Here is a 10,000-nt window from a genome sequence, read left to right as displayed (position 1 = left end):
ACGAGACCGGGCCCCATCATAATTATTTTGCTCCGGAATTTCGGCAAGAGGTAAGAGCATTTGCTCAGAGCGATGAGTGCCTTCATAACCATACCTGTGTCTTGAGAGCATTCTCAATTAGACCTGGATAATCACGTTAAGGAAGAGGTTCCTGTGCATCCACTAGCCCAGCCCCAAAAAGAGTGTGCGGCTAATGAGGGAGTCTTAATGAAGTCAGCAGGGAATAGGCAGCAGGCGCCGCCGCTTCACAGAGGGAAATCAAGGTGCAGACCTCAAAAACTGACAAAATGGATGTTGACATGCTTTGAAAATCTTGTTTCATGCTTTCAGACAATGTTTTCCCAAAGTGGTTGTTTGTGTGTGTGTGTGTGTGTGTGTGTGTGTGTGTGTGTGTGTGTGTGTGTGTGTGTGTGTATGCATGTCTATGACTGTGGGTGTTTGTGCATGCAGACAGCACTATGCACACACTTACGGCTGGAAGGGGATGAAGTGCTGCTTGTCCTCGTCGTCCATTTTGCCTGTGATGATGTCCGTCACGTCCATGACTGTGAAGCAAGAACAGGGTCACAGAGGGTCAGAAATCGCCTGGGGATGGATGACCACTATAAGTTACCCAGCTGGGAAGCCCCTCTGACAACCCAGGAGAGGCCCATGGATGAGCCCAAGGGTGCCAACACTCAGCCACACTGTTACTGAGGCCTCTCTGGTTTTCTCTGAATCACTCGTATGCACATCAGTTTGAGACGAATAGAAATCAAACGCCCACTACAAGGACTGGTACAGCTTCTCATCATCAACACATTCTCTTTTAAGTTGCAGCTGAGGCAGTTCCAAGCCACCAGAGGTCTAATGTAATTAAGATGTCAGCAAAGCCTGGAGACAAGGGAATACTTTCATAAGAAATCTTCAGCACCCACCCCCTCTCCCTTGTATGAGTGCATACGTGTTAGTATGTGTGATTGTGTGTGTGATTGTGTGTGTGATTGTGTGTGTGTGTGTGTGTGTGAGTGTGTGTGTGTGTGTGAGTGTGTGTGAGTGTGTGATTGTGATTGTGTGTGAGTTCTCTCATCACAATCCCAGAGGAGCAGCTCTAGAGCCGAGGGCCCGGAGGAGACGCGAGCCGAGGGAGGTGCAGCGACTCCATCTCCAGTCAACAGGAGGCTGATGAGCGCTAATGGAGGGGAGCAGCGAAGGTGATGAAACCCACTGTCTCTCCTCTTCTCCCTCTCTGCCCCCTCCTCTGCCCCCTCCTCTCCCCCTCTCTCTCTCTCTCTCTCTCTCTCACTCACTCACTCACATTAAAGGTGACAGTCCGCTGGCTTTGATTTCTCCTGCCTGACCCACATAAGGCTGCTTTGTAGTGCGCAGGAAGGAAGGAGAGGAGAGGAGAAGGAAAAAAGAAACCCAGCTAGACGCATTTCCCCCGTCTAACTTCAAAAACATGTTTGATGTTAAAACCTGATGGATTCCCATCCCTATTTCTTCTCCCTTCTTCCCATGTCTCTCTCTCCCTCTGTATCCACCACTCTCTCCATCCTGCCTCCTTCCATCTCCTCTGCACTCTCCCCCTTTTCCCTCCATCATTATTTTCTCCTTCCTCTGCCTCTGCTCCCTCCCTCCGCCCGTCCGTCCAGTAGCTCATAAAGCTCCTCAGCAGCCGTGAGGGTCAACGCGCTCCAGTCTGGAGTTGGCCCTGGTCGCATCCGCCCCCCCCCCACACATTCTAAATCATATCTGCTCACCGAGGGCTCATCAATCTCGATGCCACCCTCCATCTCCTCAAGTGGGACGGCACAATAAAGTGTCATTCACCCGGCGTGCACTCGGCCGGCGCACCGCCAATCTAATTAGTTTACTATAGAACGGGCAGCCGGCCCATCGGGGACAAATCAGCCACTAATTTCTCCGTCTCCTTCAAGTGAGAATCTCTGATTGGGGGCCAAATGTATTTATCAGGCCGGGAGCAAGACCTGTAGACAAGTATGCCATCATGAGAGGTAAGGAGGGTTGGAGAGGACTCCACTGTAATCACACCACTCCTCTGGCCTCAGGTTAGGCCCTGGGAGTTCAGCGCTTATCAAGCAGTGGGAAGCAAAGGGGAAAAAAACACATTTGGAAGTCTTGTGCTACACTTGCTTGAAGTTGTGATTGGAATGTATGGCTACGAGCCTTGCATTGTTAAAAATGCAAAAGAGGCAGGGCAATTCATCAAGAAAATCTTTCAGAGGAGGAAAGATTTTTAGCAATAAAATGGAGCATAGAGTAAATTGCACTGCAATCTGCTGGCAAATCATTTTGCAATTTCCTTCACTTTAATGGGGGAGGACGGGACAAATCAAGTAGAAGTTTGCTCTTGGATCCCATCAGGACACTTGATCTATTTTAGCTTGATTACTTCTGACAGAGGAAAAACGACTTTGGAGAAGTTATGCTTGGACTGGTGAAGGCTGACTGTTACTGCACCATAGAAAAGAGTGCTGAGCACCCCATCTGATGAAAGGAACTCTCATTTCATAATAGCACACAGACTCGACCCTCTGTGATAGCAGCTACCACTGCCAGTTGAAAGAGTGTGAATATTTTTGTAGAGACCTCCTCTGGGCAAGCAAGGCACTTCCAGAAACAGTTCCTGTCTTATTTAAAAGTATGGTTTGATTCTTTTTCTATTAAATGTGCCCTAAAAGAGATATCTTAATGTAGACATGGATCCCCAAAGGGCCTCTCCACAGCAAGCTGACTGAACTGCCACCACATAATCACACTGATATTCCTCTCCTCTCTGTCTCTTTCCAAGTCTAATCAGCAGCAAAGGGAAGCTCAGTGTTTGGGACTGGACCTCAAATGAGCAGGAGAGGGAGGTAAGGAACACACAGACAAGTCAAGAGAAGTCTGTTCAAAGCTCTGCAAATCACTAGCTAGATTAGCATGTACAGTTATGTGCAGAATAATAGCAGTGTTATAAAAAAATGAATAAGGCTCAAAATCCTTAGAATAGCTGTGAATTCCATAATATCAATGCATTGGGAAAACTGCACATTCAGTTTCTGCACATTCAGTTTCAGTATACCTCTACAGAAAGTGAAGAAAAGGGAATGTTAGGCTGTTCAAAAAAATAGCAGTGTTTGCATATTTTTTTTACAAACTCAAACATTTACTGTATAAACTGAAAAATTCAAGATTTTGCTTTACTTTGTATCACTGCACTAATATCTAGTTGCATACCATTATTGTAAAGGTATAACACAAACTTGATCAATTTTGGTCATGTTTTCATTTGAAATTGAATGTGCAGTGTCCCCAATGCACTGATATTATGGAATTAACAGCTATTCTAAGGATTTTGAGCTTTATTAATTTTTTAAAAAACATTGCTACTATTCTGCACATAACTGTACAGTAGCTCAAAGACTGAGCAGAACTCCATTAAAAAGAGTAATTCTGCTCTTGGGCTGTAGTTGTCATTTCCAGTGACCATTAATGATGAAACAGCCTGACTGGCTTGCAGTGCTGCTGTGGTCGGGGTAAGAACCTGGCGTACCTGCCACTCCAAAGGGCCTCCGCAGGCCGGTGGTCAGCTTCTTGGTGTTATTGTCCCGCAGCTCCATGCGTCCCACGCGCACGATCTGACACACAAAGCTGATCTTCTCCCTCTTCAGGTCCTCACTGCCCAGGTCCTGAGGTGGGAACACACACGCACATACACACACACGCGCACACAAAAACACACACACACACACACACACACACACACACACACACACACACACACACACACACACACACACAAGCTGTAATGAGGCTGCCGCGTGTCTCATGGACGTGTTTGCATTCCGACTAAAGGAGATTTGAGGCTGAGTAGAGCGGCATTAGAGGGGGTTTGATGGCGCTTGTTTCGCTCCCGTGCTCTCTGATGGGCTTGGCCGGGTGAGCCCGGCTGAGGACGTGACTGGATGTAGTGCCTTGTTAAGCTCGCACTGGAACACAGCCGCCGCTGCGGCAACAATTGATGAATTGATCAGAGTGTCGGAGAGGGAGGATAAACTTTTGTTTGGGCGGCCCGTCTCCTGGCAAATTGTGTTAAGTCGCTCTTTGATTGTGGCGGCTGCTCTGTGTCCTGCTTGCAATTCAATGGGGAATGCAGCGCCGGCCTTTCTCTCATTTTGGTTTGCTTTCCACCTCTCCCTGAGCCTGTGCTCATCCATCCTTCCATTTCTCTCTCTCCCTCTTCCCCATCTCTCACATTCTCTACTACACCAAGACTGACCTTTAGTAGGACTCGTTCTGGGGGGAGCAGAATAGAAAGTGGTACAGGCTTGGCCTCAGTGGAGGTGTAATTCAGCCCTCCCACTTAGAGCAACACACACACACACACACACACACACACACACACACACACACACACACACACACACACACACACACACACCCTTCCCACTCCAACCTGCATCTCCATCACAGGGGGCCTCCCGTTAGATGTGGTTGGCTCTAGGCTATAATTACTCTGCATTAGCTTAGTGAGGTGAGTTTGGATGGAAACACCACTGCTCTAATTGGATCACTTAAGATGAAGTGATCTAAGCATTATCAGAATGGTGCACATGCTCATTAGGATATATGCAGCATACATGAAAGCCACATTAAGATGAATTGTTTTTAATAGAACTATGGGACTTTATAACACAAATTGCAGTAATCTGAAAGGTCGGCACTGCTTTAAAAAGAAATGGACACACACAGGCGCGCGTGCGCGCGTGTGTGTGTGTGTGTGTCCATGTTAAAGTAGAAAAAGCAAACAGCCCTGTAGTAGCCCCTTCACAGATATAGGACCCAGGGGAATTTAAACCTGCATTACAATCACTATCCTGGAGGGGTCCCCACAGATGCTTCATTTACACAAGTCCATGATGAACTATTTCATTAGCAGCAGTCACCACTACCTCTAACCAGAGACGAGACAGCAAATGGCTGCCTGCTGAAAAAGTCCCAGCTAGTCCAGATCTGTTGTGTCAGTCTACGTTGGCTTTGCGTGTAGGCTAGAGAAGGAGATGTTCAATGTCACATTTTGACCAAGCACTCCTTCTGGCTTTCTCTGGTGTTCTCCTCTATTCCTGTCATGCACAGCTATTAATGATGAAGCTCTTGGGAGGCCTGGCTGAAATGACCTGCTAGCTTGAGAGATTACGCGAGATGTGCAGCAGGTCGCTATAAAAGATAAGTGGCCAATTCATCAGTGCACTTTACATTTCTCATTTTTGTTCATTACATACCCTATGAAAGTACCGCTGCAGTCATTCAATTCATTACTGACACAGCCCCCGTGGAAAAGCTGCTCTTTGAGACCGCCAGACATGATGGAATGGACATAAGCCTACTGTTGTCAATTTATCATGAGTTCATCACCCATGCCACTCACAGCTGTTGCTGATCATCCATCAGTTTCAGAAATGGCTTTCCACGCGCCCACAGTAGCACATGCAGCATATGTTAAAGACCCACATGCGCACATCAGGGTAGAGGGCCCTATGGCCACCCGTCCCTGGGGGAAAGCCATGCAGCAGTGACATGTATACACAGCCAGTTACACACATACCGTGAAAACAGCCCGCAGATTGTGCAGCTGATCCAAGTCCTTGACCAGTCCAGAGCTGGACCACTTCACGAGGTAGTTCTCACTGGGGGTCAGGAGGGAGAAAAGGTTATATTCCGAATGGAGAAACAGAAAGAGTGAAATGAGGGTGGCGAATGGGGGTGATGTGTGTACATGTGTGTGTGTCGGGGTGTGAGTGTGCACCTGATAAATTTGGACTCCACAGGATCGTAGAGGGACATGAGCACCTCGGCGTCCTCTCCGATCTTGCACACCACGTTCTTCAGGGTGACGAACAGGGCGAAGGACGGCGTGGAGGCAAACTTGGCCAGCCTGCTCAGCTCCATGTTCTGCTTCTGGGACTAGAGAGGACACCACAGTGCACTGCTTAGGATCCCAGTCGTGCACACTCGTGCACACTCGTGCACAGAACACACAAGTCTAATAAAGTCACGGGTTGCATTCACTATTGACTTAGGGCGACTTGATAGTCAGACATTGAACTGCTGGTGTCAGGTGGAAGAAGCTAGAAAAGATGGCAGTCACAAGCCCAGACCGTTTTTCCTTCCTATTGTAATTATCAACTAAATAACAGGAGGAATATTGTGGAATTGTGCTCTATATTGTTATTTTCAGTAAACACAGTAGAGTATAGTTGAATTTTCTTTTTGCATTGAAATGAACAAGATGACTTGTTTTATCGAGGAAGACTCCAGCCAATGAGGGCAATACCCTGACATCAGGCTGTGAGGTGTGTTCTAGCTCGTGCAGTGGACCAAGACAGACCACAGCAGCAGCCTGCAGCCGTCTTGCTCATGTGAAGTTTCAATGGCAAGTGACGTGTGAATGTCCGGCAGTGCCCGGAGCACACAGTATTTCTAACCAGCATGTACTGAGCCAAGTCCAGCATGAATCACTTTCATTTAGCACTGCACAACACACCCATCATCACACCAGCACACTTCAAACTGATACAATTACACTTGATACTAGAGGATGATCATGTTGCTCACATTCACCATGTAATAATCCACTAGAAAAACATTACAATTTACATGTGCTTTAATGAAGCCTAATGAAAATATTTCATGTAAGAAAAATAGAGGGAACACCAACCAACACTTGGGCTCTCCAAAATATGAATTTCAGAAAATGAATTCATCATTTGATTCAATCAGTAAATTGCCCTGAACTAATCAAGCTGCTATTTGCTTTGAATCTGGCAACCAGCTCAGAGCCCCAGCAGCACAGCCTGATTTGTATTCCTCCATCAGCACTTCCACACACACACACACACGCAGGGGGAGGACAGACCACTGCAGTACTCTCTGCTTGTGTGAAGCGCTGAACTGCACGGGAACTGACCCATGAGAGCCGTAAGCGCATCAGGGAGCGCCACGCATCTGAGAGGTCAACATGTTCAGAAACACCTCACTCCCTCCCTTCCACTAGTGTGTCTCCATGCACCAGCTCGATGCTTACCTTCTCCTCCTGGATGCGTTCCTCGATCTGTCTGGAGGCGGCCTCGTGGGCCCGGAACAGGCTGATGGTGCTGGTCAGGTCGGGGTCTAGGATGTTCCCATCTTTGTTCCTGACCACCAGGTCCAGATCCAAGTACCTGTGGGAATGGTTTTGGCAGGAAGTCAGACATCACAGGTGGCATCCTGCAAACACAGCTTCCAATCTGCCATCCAAAAGCTTGCCTCATTAAGCACAACCAACACCAGGCTCCAGATCTCCACTGCCATTTTAGAATTCTGGAGACAGCACTGCAGCAGAGTTGTAGATTCACACACAACCAGTTTAAACAATAATCATTCATTTCAAAACAATCAAAGAGAGTTTTTGGAATGATGGATTGGATTTGCACCCCCCCCCCCTCATAATGAGCCAGGTGACTTGGAACAGTGCAGCCTGGGGAAAAAAACGTGTGAGATGAAGGAGCGTGCTGACGGCTCTTGGCTTACTTGTTGCCGTAGTCCATCTTGGAGGTGACTTTCTGCTTGAGCTCCGTCAGCTCGTCCTGAGGGAGCGTGCCAGACAGGATCTGAGAGCGCCACTCGATCAGGTCGTAGATCATGTCGCGCACCGAGTTGAACATTTCTCGCTTGTCTCCCTGTGTGGGCATTAGCACCACACACACACACACACACACACACACACACACACACACACACACACATGAAAACAAAACCCTAATCAAGCTTCATTAAAGTGTCTGTTTCACTTTGGCAGGCAGTGAAAGCATGTCAGAATGTATCACTACAGACACCATGCTAGTGCAAGCAGTAGAGAGGGCTTGAGCTGCAGAGCGTTCCAGTGACATCAAACACACACATAACCTGCATCCGGCATCAAATACACACATAACCTGCATCTTGCATCAAACACACACATAACCTGCATCTTGCATCAAACACACACATAACCTGCATCTTGCATCAAACACACACATAACCTGCATCCGGCATCAAATACACACATAACCTGCATCTTGCATCAAATACACACAAACCTGCATCTTGCATCAAATACACACTTAATTTGCATCTTGCAAAGGCAGAAAAATCCATACTATATACTGTATACTTCAAAAGTCAATGCCAGTGTATGTATGCATGTGTGTGTGTGTGCGCGAGTGTGTGTGCGAGTGTGTGTGCGTGTGTCTGTGTGTGTGTGCGCGCGGGTAAACTCACCACATATAGGTCTCTCCATATGGAGGCCCATTCTCGTAGGGTGGTCGTGACCTCCTGCACCAAGGGCAGCTCGTTGGGGATGACCGTCTCTTTCTGCCTGTAGAGGAACAGGCCCAGATGACAGCGTTATCCCCCTACTCATCACCAACCGCCACCATCCATCCTCACCTCAGCTCACCTCTCCTCACCTCTCCTCACCTCTCCTCACCTGCTCAGCTGTTCAGCTGCTCACCCTTTTCATCCATCAGTCAAGTCAAGCATCCAGCTACTCCTCCAGCTCCCCATTCAAAGGCACATTAGCCATATGCCCCCAGTCCTCCCTGCACCATCTATCTCCACATCCACACACATATTGATCCATCCATCCACACTAATCAGTCCAGGAATGTATTCGGCTGCTCATCCAGCCGTGCATCCATCTATTTCTGAAGCTGTCAATGCATCCTGTCATTTGTCTGTCTACCTGTCACTCCTTTCCCCCCTATTCTGGTATCTGCATCTGAAGGGTGTCTCAAAAGCATATTGTGATTTCACATCAGCACCAATTAAAATCATGCCGTTCACTCAGAAATGAAATACCCAGATATGCGTGCATACTTTTTCCTCGCTCAATGTAAATCACGCTAATCTATAGTCTTTCATGTGGCATAGAGTGCTGCTTAATCCAATTCCCGGGTCAGAGATGGCTGCCCGGGAAACGCAATTCCAATTAATCCCACACTGGGCACTAATTTGGCAACAGTTCCCTTGAAATACAAGAGCCTGTGTGAAACTATTTTTGCCAAGGAAAAAAAAACGACCCTTTCATAGAACAGCGAGTGAAAAATGATGTTCTCCTTTCTTTGGGAAAGGGGTTTCTTCTTCAAGGACAGTGCCTTTCAAAATACATTTTGCTTATTCAAAGAAGTGGCCCACAGATGAAAGCAAAGGCCCATCTGTGGCTGTGTAAGTGTGGATCCTCCACGCTCAAGGACAAAATTCAGGACCCAGTAAGATGAAACTCAACCAGCAAGGTCGTCTGGCGAATGAGATACACCGCACCATTTTAAAGTCAGGCATTTGCGCTCAAGCACTCTGGCAGAGAAAGAGGGGAGACGAGATTGACTTCCAGCGTCCGGCGCCCATAACAAGCCAGTTCCAGCTGGGCCTGCAGGACAGAGGGCCGGAGCCCATCAGAGCTGCACGCCGGCCATCTGCTCCAGAGGCCCCTTCCAGCCTCCACTCCGCTAAACCGCCCCTCCACTTGGACACTACAAAGCCACAGCCCAGGGATCAGCTGGCCAGACGCAGCCAGTTACGAAACTATGGAAACAGTTCAGAAGGGTCCACTCACCCATTGCCCTCCACTGTGGCTTCTTTCAGGTGAATGTAGCACGCGGGGAATATGCCCTGAGTCAGAGACAAAAACAACTTCGACATATTAGCGACTTTACATAACTGAATACTGCTGTCTATATTACTTTCAGTTTTAAGACTTTTTATTTATATACAATGTGGAAGTAATACAACTCAACAGTGAAGATCACAGCACAGTGCTGGGAAATGTGATTTAGGGCTCTCAGTTTGTAATAAAGACACTGTGGAGATCAACTTACCTTTTTGGACTTCCTCCTCAGCCTGTTTCCCCTGTACCATCCTACAAGAGACCATGAAACTGCATTAGCAAAAAATAATAACTTGTGCTATGATGAGGGAGGCTCAAAGAAAGAGATATTTT

At 47.5% G+C, this 10,000-nt stretch overlaps 1 protein-coding gene across 1 annotated transcript in view; it reads right to left on the bottom strand.

The window, feature by feature from the left end:
* Positions 1 to 10,000, bottom strand: part of dock1 (dedicator of cytokinesis 1) — a 218,377-nt gene that overhangs the window by 186,088 nt on the left and 22,289 nt on the right. The window contains 9 exon segments of the mRNA XM_048233987.1: positions 473 to 545; positions 3,539 to 3,674; positions 5,591 to 5,672; positions 5,792 to 5,949; positions 7,070 to 7,205; positions 7,555 to 7,703; positions 8,284 to 8,380; positions 9,617 to 9,672; positions 9,879 to 9,919. Of these exon segments, the coding sequence (XP_048089944.1) occupies positions 473 to 545; positions 3,539 to 3,674; positions 5,591 to 5,672; positions 5,792 to 5,949; positions 7,070 to 7,205; positions 7,555 to 7,703; positions 8,284 to 8,380; positions 9,617 to 9,672; positions 9,879 to 9,919 (928 nt within the window).

This window comes from Alosa alosa, chromosome 22 (assembly GCF_017589495.1).
Source record: "Alosa alosa isolate M-15738 ecotype Scorff River chromosome 22, AALO_Geno_1.1, whole genome shotgun sequence".
Classification (NCBI taxonomy): Eukaryota; Metazoa; Chordata; class Actinopteri; order Clupeiformes; family Clupeidae; genus Alosa; species Alosa alosa.
Note: the sequence above shows the minus strand (reverse complement) of the source record. Positions and strands in the feature narration are given on the sequence as shown.